The sequence below is a fragment of the Myiozetetes cayanensis genome, unplaced genomic scaffold, assembly GCF_022539395.1.
Source record: "Myiozetetes cayanensis isolate MyiCay16 unplaced genomic scaffold, myiCay2020 scf41, whole genome shotgun sequence".
Classification (NCBI taxonomy): Eukaryota; Metazoa; Chordata; class Aves; order Passeriformes; family Tyrannidae; genus Myiozetetes; species Myiozetetes cayanensis.
Genome location: NW_026087643.1, coordinates 452,007 through 470,889, shown reverse-complemented (window position 1 = coordinate 470,889; position 18,883 = coordinate 452,007). Strand labels below are relative to the sequence as shown.

General features: G+C 64.9%; 4 protein-coding genes across 7 annotated transcripts; 2 read left to right on the top strand and 2 right to left on the bottom strand.

The window, feature by feature from the left end:
• Positions 1 to 22: 22 nt before the first annotated feature.
• On the top strand, positions 23 to 4,872 carry PPOX (protoporphyrinogen oxidase). The gene is given in 14 exon segments (XM_050330416.1): positions 23 to 41; positions 44 to 108; positions 463 to 597; positions 1,050 to 1,165; positions 1,857 to 1,879; positions 1,882 to 1,988; positions 2,162 to 2,306; positions 3,049 to 3,242; positions 3,344 to 3,404; positions 3,527 to 3,645; positions 3,737 to 3,850; positions 4,069 to 4,218; positions 4,302 to 4,344; positions 4,658 to 4,872. Coding segments are annotated over 14 exon segments (1,473 nt in total). The 3' UTR covers positions 4,840 to 4,872.
• Positions 4,873 to 4,996: 124 nt separating this feature from the next.
• Positions 4,997 to 8,365, bottom strand: B4GALT3 (beta-1,4-galactosyltransferase 3). Its single transcript, XM_050330432.1, has 7 exons — positions 8,278 to 8,365; positions 7,638 to 8,006; positions 7,034 to 7,269; positions 6,624 to 6,814; positions 6,339 to 6,461; positions 5,899 to 6,003; positions 4,997 to 5,437 (listed from the first exon to the last, which is right to left on the bottom strand). The coding sequence occupies exons 2-7, from the start codon at positions 7,891 to 7,893 to the stop codon at positions 5,083 to 5,085; spliced, it is 1,266 nt and encodes a 421-aa protein (XP_050186389.1). The 5' UTR covers positions 7,894 to 8,006; positions 8,278 to 8,365; the 3' UTR covers positions 4,997 to 5,082.
• Positions 8,366 to 8,985: 620 nt separating this feature from the next.
• On the bottom strand, positions 8,986 to 12,871 carry POLR3C (RNA polymerase III subunit C). 3 transcript variants are annotated; one of them, XM_050330405.1, is made up of 15 exons: positions 12,817 to 12,871; positions 12,491 to 12,670; positions 11,982 to 12,237; positions 11,685 to 11,876; positions 11,511 to 11,608; positions 11,035 to 11,139; positions 10,863 to 10,955; positions 10,698 to 10,778; positions 10,246 to 10,297; positions 10,096 to 10,156; positions 9,866 to 10,016; positions 9,609 to 9,710; positions 9,412 to 9,461; positions 9,172 to 9,321; positions 8,986 to 9,087 (listed from the first exon to the last, which is right to left on the bottom strand). In XM_050330405.1, the coding sequence occupies exons 2-15, from the start codon at positions 12,635 to 12,637 to the stop codon at positions 9,006 to 9,008; spliced, it is 1,620 nt and encodes a 539-aa protein (XP_050186362.1). In that variant the 5' UTR covers positions 12,638 to 12,670; positions 12,817 to 12,871; the 3' UTR covers positions 8,986 to 9,005. The 3 variants fall into 3 exon arrangements, with proteins under 3 accessions (XP_050186362.1, XP_050186363.1, XP_050186364.1); XM_050330406.1 differs by lacking the exon at positions 9,412 to 9,461; XM_050330407.1 differs by lacking the exon at positions 11,685 to 11,876.
• A 200-nt stretch (positions 12,872 to 13,071) lies between these two features.
• Positions 13,072 to 18,810, top strand: RNF115 (ring finger protein 115). Of its 2 annotated transcripts, none has more exons than XM_050330472.1 (9): positions 13,072 to 13,183; positions 15,156 to 15,214; positions 15,625 to 15,676; positions 15,782 to 15,972; positions 16,418 to 16,489; positions 16,585 to 16,657; positions 16,738 to 16,831; positions 17,325 to 17,440; positions 17,721 to 18,810. In XM_050330472.1, the coding sequence occupies exons 1-9, from the start codon at positions 13,106 to 13,108 to the stop codon at positions 17,829 to 17,831; spliced, it is 846 nt and encodes a 281-aa protein (XP_050186429.1). In that variant the 5' UTR covers positions 13,072 to 13,105; the 3' UTR covers positions 17,832 to 18,810. The 2 variants fall into 2 exon arrangements, with proteins under 2 accessions (XP_050186429.1, XP_050186430.1); XM_050330473.1 differs by having other exon boundaries at positions 13,096 to 13,165.
• Positions 18,811 to 18,883: the final 73 nt, after the last annotated feature.

Below are 18,883 nucleotides of genomic sequence, written 5' to 3'. Positions count from 1 at the left end.
TCCCCCGGCCCAGGTTCCCCTCATGGCGCCGACCGTGGCCGTGGTGGGGGCGGCATCAGCGGCCTGGCCGCCTGTTACCACCTGCTGCGAGCCCCTCGCCCGCCCAAGGTGAGCGAGAGACCCCCGCCCCGCGACCCCCCGAACTTAACCCCCGAATTCCCACCTGGGATCCACGGACTGACCCCCTCCGATCCTCCATTCACCCCCCGGCTCTCCCCAAGACACCCCCTGTCCCTCCAGCCGCTCCCGCGACCCCAAACTCTCCCCTGGGACCCCCAAACTCTCCCCTGGGACCCCCAAACTCCCTTCCCGGGATCCCCAAACTCCCTCCTGGGACCCCAAACTCCTCCCCAGACCTCCCCGGGACTCCCCCGGGGTTCCCAAAACTCCCCACGGGACCCCTGTCCGCCGTGGGGTGCCCGTGGTGACGTTGGGGGTGGGTGGGGTCTCTGGGGTCCTCAGGTGGTGCTGCTGGAGGCCAGCGGGCGCTTTGGGGGGTGGCTGCAGAGCACCCGCACCCCCGAGGGGGCCGTCTTTGAACACGGGCCCAGGGGGGTCCGACCCCACGGCGTGGTGGGCGCCGAGACCCTGCACATGGTACGGGGAGGGCTTGGGGGTCTGGGGCTTGGTTTGGGGTGTCAGAAAGGGTCTGGGGGGTCCCTGGGTGGTTGTTGGGGGTCTCAGTGCTCTGGGGGGGTCCCCGGGGCTGGGATTGGGGTGTCAGAAGGGTCCTGGGGTGCTGGGGTTTGGGAGGGGTTTGGTTGGGCAGGGTTTTGGGGTCTGGGGTCCCTGGGTGGGTGTTGGGGGTCTCAGTGCTCTGGGGGGGTCCCTGGGGCTGGGATTGGGGTACCAGGAGGGTCCCAGGTCCTGGGGTTTGGGGGGGTTTGGTTGGGCAGGGTTTTGGGGTCTGGGGTCCCTGGGTGGGTGTTGGGGGTCTCAGTGCTCTGGGGGGTCCCTGTGTGGGTGTTGGGGGTCTCAGTGCTCTGGGGGGTCCCTCCATAGGTGCTGGGCTGTGTTTGAGCCCCCCCAAACCTCCCCTCTCCCCCCAGGTGTCGGAGCTGGGGCTGGGGGGGGACGTCCTGCCCGTGCCCGGGGACCACCCGGCCTCCCGGAACCGCTTCTTGTTCTGCGGGGGGAGCCTGCACCGCCTGCCCTCGGGGCTGGGGTAGGGACCCCCTGCTCCTGCCCCCACCCGGGGCACTCCCCGACCCCCAGTGCCACCTCCTGCCCCCCAGTGCCACCTCCTGTCCCCCCAGTGCCATCTCCTGCTCCCCAGTGCCACCTCCTGCCCCCAGAGTGCCACCTGCTGAGCCCCCTCTGTCTGTCCCCAGGGGGCTTCTGTGGCCTGGATCCCCTGAAACCCCCCCACCTCCCAGTGCCAACCCCCTCAGCCCCTGTGCCCCCAAATAACCCCCTCCCAGTCCCCAAGGCCACCCCCTGTCCCTGCTGTGTCCCCAGGGGCTTCTGTGAGCTGTGTCCCCCATACACCTGCACCCCCATGTCCCCAGGGTCTCATATGGCCATGCCCCCAAACACCCTTGCCCAGTGTCACCCCTGTCCTGCTGCATCCCTAGGGGTCTTCTATGCACCGTGCCCCCATACACCCCATACACCCCCTGCACCCCCATACACCCCTGACCCCCTGTGTCCCCAGGGGTCTCACTACGAGCCGTGCCCCCATACCCCTAGCCCCCGTGTCACCCCGACCCCTGTGTCCAGGGTCTATGGGCCTGCCCCATACCCCTGTGCCCCAGTGTCACCCCTGACCTCCATGTCCCCAGGGGTCTCGTATGGGCTGTGCCCCCATACACCCCCTGTACACCCCCATACACCCCTGACGACCCCCATGTCCCCAGGGGTCTCGTACGGGCCGTGCCCCCTTCTCCCGGGCGCTGCTCTGGGCGGGGCTGCGGGACCTGCTGACCCCAGCGGGGACGGAGCCCGACGAGAGCGCCCACGGCTTCGCCCGGCGCCGCTTCGGGCCCGAGGTGGGTCTGGGGGGTGTGCTGACCCCCCACAACAACCCCCCAGCCCTCCATAACCCACCCCCACCCCGATAAACACCCCCCCGGGTTTATCAGCCCCCCCAGGTGTGGGCGCGGCCCGGGCGCTCCCGGGGGCCCCGCGGTGGCCCCGTGGTGACCCCGTGGTGGCCCCGCAGGTGGCCGAGGTGGCCGTGGACAGCCTGTGCAGGGGGGTCTTCGCCGGGGACAGCCGGACCCTCAGCGCCCGCTCCTGCTTCCCGGCCCTGTTCCGGGCTGAGAGGAGCCGCGGATCCGTCCTGCTGGGAATGGCCCTGGGACACGGTGGGGACACTGGGATAGACTGGGGATACTGGGACACTGCTGGGAATGGCCCTGGGACACGGTGGGGACACACTGGGGACACTGGGATAGACTGGGACATACTGGGACACTGGGATACTGCTGGGAATGGCCCTGGGACACGGTGGGGACACACTGGGGACACTGGGGATACTGGGACACTGCTGGGAATGGCCCTGGGACACGGTGGGGACACTGGGGACACTGGGGATACTGGGACACTGCTGGGAATGGCCCTGGGACACGGTGGGGACACACTGGGGACACTGGGATATGCTGGGACATACTGGGACACTGCTGGGAATGGCACTGGGACACTGGGGCACACTGGGGACACTGGGACACTGCTGGGAATGGCGCTGGGAGACGGTGGGGACACTGGGACATACTGGGGATACTGGAACACTGCTGGGGACACTGGGACACACTGGGGACACTGGGACACTGCTGGGAATGGCGCTGGGACACTGGGGCACACTGGGAAACTGCTGGGAATGGCGCTGGGAAGTGGTGGGGACACTGGAACACACTGGGGACACCACAGCGCAGTGGGGCTGGCACTGGCATCTGGTGGGCACTGGGGTGGGGACCCCCTGGGGACATGAGGGGACAAGGGTGTCACCCCTTGCCTGGCCCTGGTTCAGGGGGGTCTCTGTGGGGACAGCAGGGCCGAGGATCCCCCCAGGGACCCCCCCCGGGTGTTGTCACCGCATTGTCCCCACAGGTGAGGGGACCCCGCCTGGCCCCGACTCGGGGCTGGCCCGGCGGGCACGGGCCGAGCGCTGGAGCCAGTGGTCCCTGCGGGGGGGGATGGAGACCCTGGCCCGGGGGCTCGTGGCCTTCCTGGCCCCCCGCGGGGTCGAGCTGCGCTGCCACAGCCCCCTGTGCCACCTGCGCCACCGCCACGGCCGCTGGCAGGTGGGGACCCCCCCCCTGGAGACCCCCACCCCCCATCCCATTCTCCATCCCCTCCCCGGTGCCCCCTGTGCCCCCACCCACCCCTCTCTCTCCCCTCCCAGCTCACCCTGCCCGATGGCACCATCACCGCCGACCACGTCGTCAGTGCCCTCCCCGCCGCAGGTACGGCCGGACTGCCGGGACCCCCGCCCTCAATGTCCCCCGCTGTCCCTGATGTCCCCTGATGTCCCCCAATGTCCCCTGATGTCCCCCAATGTCCCCTGATGTCCCCACTTCGTCCCCAGCCCTGGCCGAGGCGCTGCCCCCCGAGGCGGAGCCGCTGGCGCGGGAGCTCCGTGACATCCCGGCCGCCTCCGTGGCCGTGGTCAACCTGCAGTACCAGGGGGTCTCGCTGCCCGTCACGGTGAGAGGGGGGGGTCCCGCGGGTGTCCCCAGCCCCCCAGGGGTGTCCCCAGCCCCCCAGGGGTGTCCCCAACCCGTGTGTCCCCCCGCAGGGGTTCGGGCACCTCGTCCCCTCCTCGGAGGACCCGGCGCTCCTGGGCATCGTCTACGACTCGGTGGCTTTCCCGCAGCACGACGGGGCCGGGCCGCCCTCGGTGCGGCTCACGGTGGGTCCCAGGGGGATTTTGGGGGTCCTGGGGGGATTTTGGGGGTCCTGGGAGGATTCTGGGGGGCTCACGGTGTCCTGGAAGGCGCCTGGTTCTGCCAGAGCTGTGGGGACCCAGCAGGCCCAGGAGGCTGTGTGGGACCACCCGAATCCCAAGGGGGGTCAGGGGTGATTTTGGGGGGGTCAGGGATGATTTTGGGGTCTCTGGGTGTCCCCCAGGTGATGCTGGGAGGCGCCTGGTTCCGGCAGAGCTTCGGGGACCCGGCGGGGGCGGCCCCGGCGCTGCTGCTCCGGCGGGCACAGGAGGCCGTGCGGGACCACCTGGGGCTGGGCGGGACCCCCGCCCGCTCCATCGTCCGGGTGCAGCAGGTGGGTGATGGTTGGGGGGGGTTGGGGGGCACAAGGAAGGATCTTGTGGGGCTCACCTGTGCCCCTCTCCCATCCCCCAACAGGGCTGTATCCCCCAGTACACGCTGGGCCACTGGCAGCGCCTTGGTAAGAGGGTCCTGGTGCTCTGGGGGTCCCTGGGGCTTGGATTGGGGGTGCCAGAAGGGTGCTGAAGTTTGGGGTGGTCCCTGGGGCTCGGTTTGGGGTGTCAGAGGGGTCCTGGGTCTGGAGGGGGGCCCTGGGGCTTGGTTTGTGTTACCAGGGGGTCCTGGGGTGGATTCTGGAGTGAGGGGTGGGAAGGAGGGGGTGGGAAGGAGGTGACCCCTGGGTGGTTGTTGAGGGTCCCAGCGGTCTGGGGGAGTCCCTGGGGTGGTGGTGTTGGGAGGGGGGGGTCTCCCAAACCCCATCTCCACCCCCCCAGAGCGGATCAGGCAGTTCGTGAAGGAGCAGCAGCTCCCCCTGAGCCTCATCGGGGCCTCCTACGCGGGGGTCTCCGTCAACGACTGCATCGCCAGCGCCAAGGCCGCCGTGGGGGGCTCCTGGGGACACCTCCCTGAGCCCCCCCATGCCCCCCTCATCCGTGCCCTTTGTAGGACAAAGTGATTCTTTTTTTAATAATTGCAAAAAAAAAAAAAACCAACCCCTTTACAAAGGTCGGGGGGGGGGGAGAGCGGCTCATAAATACAATAAATACCCGCGCACCCGGATTTGGGGACCCCCGACCCCCCAGAGACCCCCCCCTTGGGGTCAGGCAAGCCCTGAGCCCCCCCCATGGCCCCCCCCCAGTCCATCCAGCGAGGCCCTGGCGGGGGTCTCGCTGAGCTGAGTCCACGGGCGGCGGGCGGGTTAAGGGGGTCCCTGTGCCAGGCTCTGGTTGCCCCCCCGGGCGGGGGCCGTGCCCGGGGGGGTCCCCACGCCCTGGGTGATGTTGCTGGGTGGGTGTGGAGCCCCCCGTGGCAGCCCCGGGGGCACAGGAAGGTCCCCCCGGGGGGGTTTGCGCAGCATCTCCTGGCGGAAGCGGCTGGAGCTGCCGGGGGGGCCGAGGGGGCCGGGGGAGCCGCGGGAGCCGCGGGGGTCGGTGCCGATGTCCACGGTGAGGTTGGTGTAGAGGGGCTGCAGCTGCTTCTCCAGCAGGACGTAGGTCAGCGAGTTCATCCCGTCCTGCGTCCACACGCGCTGGGTCCGCACCAGCAGGTCGAACCTGGGGGGGGGGCACAGGGTGGGGGGTCAGTCAGGGAATTATGGAATCACAGAATTGTGGAATCACAGGATCATGGAATCACAGGATCAGCCAGGCTGGAAAACCCCCTGAGCTCATCCAGCCCAGCCCTCGCTCCAACCCAGCCCGTGGCACTGAGGCCACATCCAGTGCCACCCTCAGCACCTCCAGGGAATGCAGGGGGTGACTCCACTCCCTGCCTGGGCAGCCCCATCCCAGGCCCTGATCCCCCTCTCTGGGAAGAATTCCTTCCTGATATCCCACCCAAACCTCCCCTGGCACAGCTGGAGACCCTCCTGTCCTATGCTGGGAGCAGAGCCCAAACCCCCCCAGCTCCCTCAGCCTCTCCCCACGGGAATTGTGCTCCAGACCCTTCCCCAGCCTCCCTGCTCTTCTCTGCCCCTGCTGCAGCCCCCCCAGAGCCCCCTCCCCACCCCCAGGACCTGTGGGGGTTCTCCTCGTTGCCTTTGTCCCCCTTGTGCTTCACCATCTTGTAGTGGCCGATGGAGATGGGGGGGCGGGAGATCTTCATCCCGGCCAGGCGCACCCTGGGGGGGGACACGAGGTCAGGGGGGGACAGGGACACCCCCCTGGGAGGGGACATGGGCTCAGGGGGGGACAGGGACACCCCTGGAGGGACATGGGCTCAGGGGGACAGGGACACCCCCCTGGGGGGACACGGGGTCAGGGGGGGACAGGGACACCCCCCTGGTGGGGACAGGGCATGGGGACAGGGACACGCCCCTGGGGAGGGACGGGGGGTCACGGGGGGGGACACAGGTAACAGGGACACCCCCCCAGCCCCAGGGAGGGGACAGTGGGACCTTCCCTCCCCCTCCTCCACCCCAGGGAGGGGACAGCAGCCCCCCCCCCGTGTCCCCACCTGGTGGCAATGTCGTCGTCCTCGCCGCCCCAGCCCCAGTACTCGTTGGGGAACCCGTTGATCTTCATGTACTGGTCGGGGGTCAGGGCCGAGACCCCCCCGAAATACTGGGGGTACGGCAGGCTGGGGGAGGGGGGGACACTCAGCCGCTGTCCCCCCACCCCAGGGACCCCCAAACCCCCCACATTGAGCAGCTCCACCCGGTCCAGGTGAAATTCCTGCCCGGAGAGGGTGGGAAAAGGGGGTCTGGAGGCACTGGGGACCCCCCAAAACCCCGTGACCCACCTGTACCCGAACTTGTTCATGGCCACAGAGACGTGCTTGGGGTTCCAGGGGTCGCAGGTGTACAGGTTGTGGTCGTTCTCGGGGATCAGGTCCACGTCGTGCAGGAAGAGGCAGTCCCAGTCCTCGTCCTTCAGGGCCTCCTTCACCCCCACGTTCAGCAGCTTGGCCCGGTTGAACGTGGAGTTCCCGGCCTGGAGAGGGGGGAAAAGGGGGATGGAAGAGCTGGGGACCCACAACCCTCCCGAGGGGACCCTCCAAATCTCCCTGACCCCTAAAACCCCCCCCTTCACCCCCACATCGTTCATCTCCACCCCATCGCACGCCCAACCCCTAGCACGGGGTGGGGGGTGGGGGGGTGAAAAGGAGGGTCTGGGACCCCCCAAATCCCCCCCAGCCCCCCCCTCCCGGACCTGGTGCACGACGTAGATGCCGTAGTGGAGCTGCTGGCGCTGCAGGAAGGGGTGCAGGTAGTAGAGCAGGTGGCCCAGGTGGCTCTCGCGGTTGCGGTGCGGGACAATGACGGCCGTGCGGGACCGCGCCTCGCACAGCGGGGGTCGGTACCGCCCCCCCGGCCCCACCCCCGGGTTCTTCAGCCGGATCTGCTCCAGCGACGGCACCCGCGAGAACGTCACGGTCAGGGGACCCACTGCGGGGGAGGGGACAGCGGGGGTTGGGATGGGTGGGGTGTCCCCACCCCCCATCTCAAAGGGGAGGCTTTGTCCCCACCTTACCCCAAATTGGGGTGTGATCCCCCCCCAGTCCCGAATCAGGGGAGCCCCGGGATTGTCCCCCCACCACAGTCCCAAACCGGGGGGGGTCCTGGGGGTTGTGTCCCCCCCATCCCAAAATGGGACCCTCAGGGTTTGTGTGTCCCCCCCCTCCAATCCCAAACCAGGGTGGGGAGGCTCTGGGAGTTTGTCCCCCCCATCCCAATCCTCCCCCAAACCCCCCATTTCCCTCCTCAGAGATCTCCCAAACCCCTCCCAACCCCCCATTTGCCCCCGTTCCCCTCACCGAGGAAGGGCGATCTCTCCGGGCAGAAGGGGAGGGGTCTGGCGGGGTCTGAGGGCGGGGGCCGGGGGGGCAGGAGGCGGCTCAGGTTCTCGTACACGTCGTGGGTGCGGGAGTAGTCGAAGGTGGGCCCGGCCCCGCGGCCGAAGAGCGCCGTGAGGTTGCGGAACCCGCCGAGCGAGAAGTAGGCGACGAAGGCGAACTGGCAGCCGACCAGCAGCGCCAGCGAGCACGGCCGCTCCAGCAGCCGCCGCAGCATCGCGGGGGCTTCACCGGCACGGGGCGGCGGCGCCGGGCCGGGATGAACGGGCTGCGGGGAGCATCGCGGGGGCAGCGCGGGGCAGCGCCGGGCACAGCGGCGGCATGGCGGGGCTGAGGGAGGGGACAGGGGAGGGGGGAGCCGGGATCAGACACCGCCCGGATCACCGGGAGCGATCCCAGCTCGGACACCGCCGGTGCTCCCGGTAACGGCACCGCCCGCCCCCCGGTAACGGCACCGCCCGCCCCCGGTCCCGCCAGGCCCCGGCTCAGCCCCTCGATCCCGGTCCCGGATACGGTCCCGGCCCACCCCCGCTCAGCCCCCAGTCCCGGTCGTCCCACCCTTGTCCCGTTCCAGCCCCGCGCTCCCGCTCCCGGTCCGTGCCTGGGCCCGGCTCAGCCCCTCCCGGCCGCCGCCATCTTGGAGCGGAGGGCGCGGTGTGATGACGTCACAGGGCGGGCGCGCGGCGGGGTCAGGGCCGGGCCGTACCGGGGTGGGGGAAGGGGCAAAAACGGGCCCGGGGGGCACCGGGGGGTCCTTCGGGGGGCCGGGAGGGCCGCGGGGAGCGCGGAGGACCCCCGGGCGTGGCGCGGGGTCCCGGTGAGACCCGGGAGAGCCTCTGGAGGCGACGAGAGGCGTGGTCACTCACACAGGGGCGTGGCCACAGCAAGAGCCGTTGCCGCGGCAACCGAGCTGGCCCCGCCCTTTTTTTGAGACGTCACGGGAGGGGCGCGCTGTGATTGGGCCCGAGGCCAGAAACGGCGCGTGGAGGGCGGGGCCAGCGCACGTGCGCCCCCAAAATATCCCCCTGAAACACGCGTGTGTCCCACCCCCCCAAATCGAGGGGGGATCAGTGGACACTCAAACTGATGGGGATCAATGAACACCCAAATTGAGGAGTGATCAATAAACACCCACACCGAGGAGTGACAGCTGTCCCCATGTCCCCTGTGTCCCCATCCCCAGGTGACGCTCAGGTGCCATCAGCCACTGTTGCTTTATTGCCCTCAGCAGCACAAGCACTGTGGGTGGAGGTAGCCAGTCCCTGTTCCCATCCCTGTCCCAGTCCCTGTCCCCATCCCTGTCCCTGTCCCTGTCCCTGTCCCATCCCCTCAGGGTCTCTTCACGGTGCTCTCGATGAACGACTCCAGCACGAAGATGGTCTCATCCACCTGGTTCTCGCTGGCGTCGATCCTGGAGGCAGACATTGAGGGGCAGCCCCTGGGGGGTCCCCACCCCCGGGGCCCCTCCCTGTCCCCCTCCCCGAGCCCCCCTCACTTGTTGACGCTGCGCTTGAGGCTCTCCAGCTGCTGCCTCTCGGGGCCGGTGATCATCTCCTCCACCTCGCGCAGCTGCGCCGCCTCGGCACCCGTGGCCTGCATGGAGGCCAGGATGGCCTCCACCCGCTGGGACTTCTCCAGGAGCCTCCTGCCAGGGGAAGGGGGACAGGGACACGTGGGCGTGGCGCTGGTGGCCCCAGACCCCCCCCAGATCCCCCCCTGGCCCCGCTGAGCTCACTTGTTCTCCCGCGTCTCGTGCTGCCGGCGCTCCATCAGGTTGGCGACGCTCTGGGGGGGCAGACGAGGGGGTTGGGAGGCGTGGGGACACCTGGGGACGGTGGCACCGGGAAGGAGGGGGCTGGGACAGCCGGATTCCCCGGGAATTCCCGCACGGATAGGCCGGGATGGCCGAGGCCCAGGCCCCTGGGGGCTCACCTTGTAGCACCTGTGCAGCAGCATCCGAGTGGCCGCCGCCACGTTCACCGTGTACAGGTAGAAGGTGCGGGACGGGGCGTGGTCCGGGGTCTTGGGAATCTCCTGTGGGAGGGAGAGGGGTGGATGTGGCAGGGACCCCTCCCCAGAGCTGTCCCTGCTGGGATCCCCCCTTCCCAGAGTGTTCCCCGTGCCGGATCCCTGGAAGCGCATGGAAACCCCCCAGGGGGGATCCTCTGGGATTCCCGGCACTCCCTCACCTGCAGGGACACCAGGTTCTCCGAGAGCATCCTGTAGAGCATGTCCTTGGCCTCCTTGGCCGGGATCATGGCGAAATCCTCCACCTGCTTCTGCTCCAGGTGCTTCTTGCGCAGGAGCAGGCGGAATATCCGGGCGCAGCGGGAGCCGAACCTGCGCGGGAAGGGGCGGGATGAGGGAAAAGGGGGGTCCTGGAGCAGCCCTGGGGGGCTCCCAGGTCCCCCCCTGTCACCTCTCCTCCACGATGGACTCCAGCGTGGCCGTGGCCAGGGACGCCAGGGCCTTGTGCAGGTCTGCAGGGGGGATGAGGTCAAGGAGAATTCCAGAGGTTGGGAATGCTGCGGGCCTGGGAACAGCAATTCCATCCCCCCTCAAAGGATACTGACGGTGTAGGTGCCCCCACCGCTGTCCCCCGACTTCCCCACGAATTCCAGCTGCAGGGAGAGACAACAGGAAACACTTCAGGACATCCCCAAAGGAGGAAAATAATCCCTGATAAATAACCTCAATACCTGCTCAATGCCTTTGATATCTGTTCAATAACTTCAGTATTTGTTAAATCACTTCAGTATCTCTTAACTACCTTGAATATCTCTTAAATATCTTCAGTATTTTTAAGTACCTTCAATATCTGATAACTATCTCCAATATCTTTTGAGTAACTTTAGTGCTTGATAAATAATTTCAGTATCTGATCAAAAAATTTCCAGAAAAAACCCGTTAACTCTGAGTAAAACCCGCTTTCCCCTGGGACAGCCAGAGCAAATTCCATGGAAGCTGGGAAATTCCAGAGGCTGGAAAAGCCCCGGAGTGCCCAGAGTGCCATTCACCCACCGGATCATCGGCCAGGAGCGCCAGGTACTGGTCCAGCACCTGCTTCCCGATGTTGTAGCCGGCAGGAAGAGCCCGGAATATCTGCGTGGGGGGGGAAAAGCAGGGAATGTCAGAGGGATTCCCAAGGGATTCCCAGCTTGCCAAGGGCGTTCCCAAGGGACCCACCTCGTTGGAGGAGAGGGGCTGGGTGTGGGAGGCGCCCGAGGCCGTGGTCACCTCGCTCATGCGCAGCATCGTCCGCACCACCTCGCTGCTGGTCTGGGGGGGGAAAACCGGGATTCAGGGCAGGGAAAAGGCTGGATCCGGAGCGGGAATGGATGAGGGGGAGGCTCCAGACCTGGTCCATGCGGCTGCCCACGGCGCTGACCACAGCCTGGTCACGGAAGTGCTGGTGGAAGCGCTCCAGGTTCACCTGCCAGTAAATGCCGTCGTCCGGCGGGGGCTGAGAGGGGGGGAGAGAAAAGGGGATAAAAATGAGGGAAAAGGGGGCAGGAAAACCGAGGGGAAAATGAGGAACAGGAGCCACAAAACTCCGGGAAATGGAAGGCAGAAATAAGGGAAAAAGAGACGGAGAAATGAGGGAAACGAGGCACGAAAAGAATGAGGGAGAGGAGCCACAGAAGTGAGGACGAGGAGGCAAGAAAAGTGGGGAGGAGGAACCACCACAAAAGATGAGGAGGAGGCACCAGAAAAACGAGGAAAAGGAACCACAAAAAACAAGGAAAAGGCCTCACAACCCCCCCATGGTTTCTCCAGCTCAGGAACACGCCCATCCCACCCTTCCCAGACCCAGAGTCCTGGCATTGCCGGTACCTCCGAGCTTCCTCCCTCCTCCTGCCTCTGCCTCTTGGCCTTGCGCTGCCCGTCCTCCTCCTCCTCCTCGTCGCACGAGCGGCTCCTCTTCCCTTTCCCTGCCGGCCCAAAAGTGGCGTCTCCCGGGGCCGTGCGGCCTCCCCGGGCCCCCCCGAATCCCGGGAATGCCCTCACCGGCCAGGCTGAGGCGGGGCACGGCGTACATGTCCCTGTCGGCGACGGCCAGGGCGGGCGCGGGGGGCTGTGGTGCCCCCCCCTCAGCGCCCGGGGGGCTCTCGGGGACCATGGGGCACCTCCGGATGAAGTGGGTGTCTGCCAGGCGGGCGAACGTGCTGCACACCTCGGAGTAATCCATGCATTTCCCGTCTAGGAGGGAAGGGGAGCCGCGGGAGGACGCCCTGCAGACCCTCCTGGGGTCGAACTCCCAAAGCTCGCCCCTGTTTTTTTTTCCACCCCCTCCCTCCCTCGCACCTTCCATGGTGTCGGTGAGGCGGTCGGCCACCCTGGCGACGGCGCAGCTCATGGCCAGGTGGCCGTGGAGCAGCAGCTCCTCCACCAGCAGCTCCCCGGGGTCCCCGTAGAGCGTCTTGGCCGTGTAGATGTAGCGGGGGTAGCGCAGGATCCGCAGGATGCGCCGGCCCCGCGCCTCGTACTCCACCGGCCCGCGGGGCTGCGCCTCGAAGCGCGCCAGGTCGTGCTGGAGCAGCACACACAGCGCCTTCTTCACCTGCGGGGGGCACGGGGAAGGCTGGGACCCCGCTCTGCCACCCCCCTTTTCCTCCTTTGTCCTCCTCCACCCATCCAGTCCTGTCCCTGGAATTTTGTGCTCCCCACACAGCACCAGTTTCCCTCCTCCTTCCTCAAGGTTTTCCAGGCACACACGAACCTCCCCACTCCTGATTTATCCCGTTAGAATTTCCTCGCCTGCTCCACGTTTTCCCGCCGGTTTGTCCCTCTGCCCTCACCCACCCAGCCCGTACCTGACCCGGGAGCAGCCCCGTGTCCCCCACCAGGAGCCGCAGCGGCCGCGGGCCCGTCCGGAGCAGCGAAGTCCCGACTTTCTCCACGATCTCCCCGAAGTGCTCCTGGAGCAGCAGGGAGCAGAGCCGCAGCTCCGCCTGCGTCATCCCGGCGGCTCTCGGGGATCCCGGGGAGCGTGGCTGGGGGAAGAAGAGGGGGGACAGATGTTGACCCCCGTCCCCTCCTGGGGCGAGTCACAGGGATCCCGGCGCCCCCTCCCGCCCCTCTCCAGGTGGGATCTCCCCTCCTCCCCCCCTCAGGGGTCCCGCGCCCTCCCCGCTCTCACCACCAGGCCCGGCCTAGGCCGCAAACGCCGCCATGGCAACGGCAACTTCCGCTTCCGCCACTTCCGCTTCCGCCGCTCCCGCCGCTTCCGCCGCCGCCCGCCCTCGTTGGGAGGACCCTCCACCGGGGGGCGCCCTGCGCGCTCCCCACAGCCGCGGGGCCGCTCTGTCCTCCCGCCCTCGCTCTCCGCTGCGGGCGCGGAGCAGACGAGTGGAGCGGAAGTGCCGGGCCGCTCTGGCCCGCGCTCGGTGCCCGCCCCCCCCCTCCCGGAGGAGTGACGGCGGGCCAAGATGGCGGAGGCGGCGGCGGTGCCGCAGCACCGGTTCTTCTGCCACAGCTGCAAGGGCGAGGTCAGCCCCAAGCTGCCGGTGAGCCCCGGGCGGGAGGGGGGCTCGGGGGAAGCTCCGAGCTGCCGGTGAGCCCCGGGCCGGGCTGGGTGGGACGGTCCGGCAGGCGGGGGTGACCCCCCCAGTCCCTCCCTGAGCCCTCAGAGGAAGGGGTGACCCCCCCCTCATCCCCTCAGGGGTGAGATCCCCCCAAATCCCTGCGGGAAGGGGTGATCCCCCTCCCGATCCCCGACCCTTCGGTGCCTCCAGCCCTCCCACATCCCTTTAGGGCCCCCCCAGCCCAGAGGGGTCTCCCCATCCTGTCCCCTCCCCGCCCTGGGACCTCCCAAAACCTCCCGACCCTTCAGGGACGGCGCGACCCCAAAATTCCCCCACGGAACAGGATTGGCGACCCCAAAATCCCCCTTTCCCCCACCCCCAATCCCCCAAGTCTGAGGACTGAAATTTGGGATAATCCCGTTCCCTGAGCATTCCCCCCATCCTGGCAGGGAAAAGCAGGGAGCTGATCCCAGGGATCTGCGGGATCCCACGCACTCTCTGTTCCCCTTTTATCTCCCCCTTTTCTCCCTCCCAAATTCGTCCCAAATGCCATTTTTATCTCCCTCCACCTCCTGGGTGGGAGGGCTGAGAATTCCCAGATGGATTCCAACAGTGTTGGGGAGGGGGTGATGGAAAAAACATTCCAAAGCTTCCAGGGCTGCATTGGCATTCTGGGATTAGGAGGGAAAAAAAGGGAAAGGGAAAGAGATTTTTGGGCAAGGAAAAGGCTGGGAAGGAGGGGACGGAGTCTGGGAAGAGCCAAACGTTTGGATAGCCTGGAATGACGTGGAATGGTCAGAATTGGAGGAGTGAGGGGAATAACACTGGATTGAGGTGGGATGGGGGAATTGGGGTGGGATAGTTTGGAATTGAGGTGGGATAGTTGGGAATTGAGGTTGGATGGTCTGGAATTGAGGTGGGATGGTTTGGAATGAGGGGGGATGGTTTGGAATGAGATGGGATGGTTTGGAATTGAGGTGGGATGGTCTGGAGTTGAGGGGGATGGTGGGAATTGAGGAGGGATAGTTTGGAATGAGGTGGGACAGTTTGGAACTGAGGTGGAATGGTTTGGAATGAGGTGGGATAGTTGGGAATTGAGGGGGGATGGTTTGGAATTGAGGGGGGATGGTTTGGAATTGAGGAGGGATAGTTTGGAATGAGGTGGGATAGTTTGGAATTGAGGTGGGATGGTTTGGAATTGAGGTGGGATGGTTTGGAATGAGGGGGGATAGTTTGGAATCAGGTGGGATAGTTGGGAATTGAGATGGGATAGTTGGGAATTGAGGTGGGGATGGTTTGGAATTGAGGAGGGATGGTCTGGAATGAGGTGGGATGGTTTGGAATGAGGAGAAATAGTTTGGAATGAGGTGGGATGGTCTGGAATTGAGATGGGATAGTTGGGAATTGAGGGGGGATAGTTTGGAATCAGGTGGGATGGTTTGGAATTGAGGAGGGATAGTTTGAAATTGAGGTGGGATGGTTGGAATTGAGGAGGGATAGTTTGGAACGAGGAGCTTTGCCCAGGATAAAGTTGTGGAACTGAGGCTGTCTGTGGGACTGGTCCTGGGCATTCCCAAGGGAACAGGGATCCCCTGGGATGGGGATCCAGGGGTGAGCAGGCCCTGGGGGTGGGAAGGTGGGAGCTGGAGCGTCCTGGGAGCAGCAGAAGCCGCGGGTGAAGCCGGAGCTGCCGGGTTGGGTTACCGGGAGGTGTCACCTGGCCCGGCCCCGGAATCCGATCCCGCTGGGAATCCACGGGAAGGGTTTGGATGGAGATCCCACAGAGCTGCCAACCCACAGGGCTGGGGCAGAACTCTGGGAATGAGAGCAGGGAAGGCTTTTCCTCCCCCAGATCCCTGGGGATTGGGATCGGGAATCTCCCTGGCAGGGCTGGTTTTCCCCTGGGAGATCCCAGTGTTCCCAGGCTGATCCCAGCTCATCCCTGTGCCCCCAGGAATACACCTGTCCCCGCTGCGAGTCCGGGTTCATCGAGGAAGTCACTGAGGATTCCAGGTACGGCAGAATCCCGGGATGTCCCGGGATGGGCACCTTTTCACTTGTATTTTTTTCCCCCTTTTATTTTTTTTTTTAACATTTTATTGGAGTTTTTTGACCTTTTTTTTTACTTTTTGACCTTATTTTGCTTTTTTTTTAGTTTTTGTATTTTTTTACCACTTCTCGTGGTTTTTTTATCTTTCCTTGTATTTTTCAACCTCTTCTTATATTTTCAACCTTTTTTTGTATTTTTAGCATTTTTCTATATTTTCCAACCTTTTCATGTAGTTTTTCAGGGATTTTTTTTTTTGAGGGGGAGGGGGAATTCCAGGAAACAAAACAAGGATTTGGGAGCACAGGAGGGAATTTTAGGATCCCAGAGGGGATTTTGGGAAGGGGCCCTGCCCTGACTCTCCCTCTTTTCCCAGTTTTTTCGACGGCAGCTCCCTGGACGGCAGCCCCTCCTCGCAGTTCGCAGAGGTGAGTCCTGCCCTTCCCCCCACCCAAAATCCAGAGGCTTTTCCCGAGGTGTCTTCCCTGGCAGCTCCTTCTCCTGGGATTTCACCGCCCCTCCTTCCCTCGCAGCTCTGGGACCACCTGGACCACACGATGTTCTTCCCGGATTTCCGGCCCTTCCTGGACGCCGAGGGCCGGGACGCCGACAGGGCCCCCCCGGGCGAGCTCTGGGGGTCCGGCCGCCCCCCCCGGCTGCCCACGGGCCGCAGGTACCGAGCCCGGGGCAGCTCCCGCCCGGACCGCTCGCCCGCCATCGAGGGGTGAGTGCGCGCTCCGGGAAAAACGGGATTTGGGAAGGGATCTGGGGGGAAATAACGGGATCCCAGAGCTTCCCGTCAGCTCCCCCGGCACAATTCCCAGGGGATTTCCTTCCCAGCGCCGGGATGAGCGCCTGGATTCCTTGGGTTGTTTTTCCAGTGGTTTTTTCCCCCTGGTTTTCCCTGTCCCTTTTTTTTTTTTTCCCCTTTTTCCCCTTCCTTTGGAACCCGAGGCATTCCCAGTCCCCCCACCCTGGGATGAGCTCTCTTCCCTAAATCCCTCCTGCTGTTCCTCTGTTACAGGGGCTTTATCCAGAGATTTTCCTCCAGCCACACATCCACAGGGGCAGGAATTCCTCTTTTTCTCCTGCCCATCTTTTCTCCCACCTTTCATTCCTAACCCACTCACCCCTTTCCCCCCTTCCCTCTCCCTCCTGTGCTTTCCCAGGATAATCCAGCAGATCTTCGCGGGGTTTTTCGCCAACTCGGCGGTGCCCGGCTCGCAGCACCCCTTCTCCTGGTGAGTAAACCCCCCCTTGGCCGGGCGTGGCCGGCTCCGGGAGGAGGTTTGGGATGGGATGTGGGGTTGGAATTCCCGGGCTGTGCCGCCGGCAGGAGCGGGATGCTGCACTCCAACCCCGGCGACTACGCGTGGGGACAGAGCGGCCTGGACGCCATCGTCACCCAGGTGAGGGGCCCCTCTGCCAGCTGGGGGGGGGATCCAGGGGGGATCCCTGCTCCTGAGCCTGGAATTCCCATCCCTCACAGCTCCTGGGGCAGCTGGAGAACACGGGGCCGCCGCCGGCCGACAAGGAGAGGATCTCGTCGCTGCCCACGGTGCCGGTGACGCAGGAACAAGTTGGTGGGTCCCTCCACATCCCATTCCCGCTTTTCCCCCCGCTCTGGAAGCTGCCACATCCCGAGTTTTCCCACTGCCATAGCCAGGAATCACTCAGCTCCTCCGGAGCGCTTCGGGAATCCTGGAAAACGCTTTTCCTACCCCCCCCGGGGTGCCTTTTCCCATCCCAAATCCCTGCTTGTACTCTCCCCCAACATATTCCAGCCTGGAAATGCCACGGAAAACTCAGCCAGCAGGGAGCTGGGGGTGCCTGGGAGCAAATCCTGGCTTTGCAATTCGAAACCTCGGGAATTTTTTCCCTCCCCACCCCACCCCGTCCCAACCGCTCCGCTGCCGGAATCCGATCCCTCCATTATGGTTAAACCGGGCGATCCCACACGGGATATTTTTATCCCGTGGGTTGTTTTGTTTTTTTTCCACACCCCTTCTCCTGGGAATCCAAAGAGGAGCAGCTGGAATTCCGCTCTGGAGCCCTGATTCCCTGTTTTCCCTGCAGACACGGGGCTGGAATGCCCGGTGTGCAAGGAGGACTATTCGGTGGCCGAGCAGGTCCGGCAGCTCCCCTGCAACCACGTCTTCCACAGCAGCTGCATCGTGCCCTGGCTGGAGCTGGTGAGAGCTGGGGGGGCTCAACCTGGGCAGGGGGGGCTCGGGGGGCACCTCCCCACTCTCCACAACCCCCTGGGATGGGGCTGCCCAGGCAGGGAGTGGAGTCACCCCCTGCATTCCCTGGAGGTGCTGGGGGTGTCACTGGATGTGGCCTCAGTGCCATGGGCTGGGTTGGAGCCAGGGCTGGGCTGGATGAGCTCAGGGGGCTTTTCCAGCCCCGGCTGAGCCCGTGATTCCATGATTCTATAATTCCCTGGTTTTCTAACTCCACAATTCCCCGCAGCACGACACGTGTCCCGTCTGCAGGAAGAGCCTCAAGGGGGAAGATTCCACCCGGCAAACGCCCAACCCCGACGCTTCCGACAGCCCCGTGCAGGAGCCATGGACTTTCTGACCCCTCTCCCGGAAGGTTCTGGAGCATTCCAGAGGTCTCCCAAGGCCGGAGCAGCCCCCGTTCCGGGCGTACGTTGTCCGAGAATTCCGAGAAACCCTTCCCCCCCCACCCCGAGTAGCGGGAATGAGGGGGGGCCCCACCCCTTTGGGAATTCTCCCGGGAATTCGTCCTCCCGCTCCCCGGAGCCGCCTCCTTCCTCCTCAGCTTGGGGGGGTTTCAGGGAGCGGATTCTGGAAGGAGGATGGGATAGAGGGGTTTTTGGGAAGGGGGGGGGAGGATCTCCCCGCGCTCCGGGAAGCTGGAATTGTCGGGCAGGAGGGATTTGATTGCCCCGCTCGGGGATGGAACCCTCGGGGTCTCGAAAATCGTGGAGGCAGGAGAGGGTCTGGACCCTCAGGAACCACCCCCCTCTCCCCACCCTGGGGCTCTGGGAATGCTCTGGGAACGCTCTGGGATCAGGAATTGCTCCGAGCAGGATTTTGGCAGCTCCAGAATCCTGGACTGGTTGTTTTTTTGGGTTTTTTTTGTTTTGTTTTTTGGGGGCAGGGGGAGGAGATGGGGTTGTTTTGGGTTTTTCCAACCCCTTTTTTTTTTTCCACGTTGTGCCTGTGGCCCCAGGTGTGTCCAAACCTCCCCCCTCCTCGCCCCGAGTCATTCCAGGCGGGAATTATGGACCACGTTGCTCATCCCTTGGGAATTTCCCCCCTTTCCCCCCCGTAACTTAAGGAAAATGTTTATTTTTGCTGATTCTTTGGTTGTTTTGAGGGAGGGTTCCCCCTGCCCCCATTTCTGTGGAGTTTCATTCAGGTCTTTAATCCTTGGAATTATCCTCGGACTCCTGGAATCCGCTGACCCCTCCCCTGGGAAGAGGGTGGGACATTCCCAAACCCCTTGGGGTTGGTTGGTGGCTCCGTGTCCACGTGGATTTAATTCCCCCGTTTCTTTGCTCTTCCGTCCAATAAAGGCCTTTCTCAAGGAATTCCCATTCCCAAGGGATCCTTGGAGCTGGAAAAGGGTGGGAGGGGGAGTAGGAGCTCAGGAAAGGCTTTTTG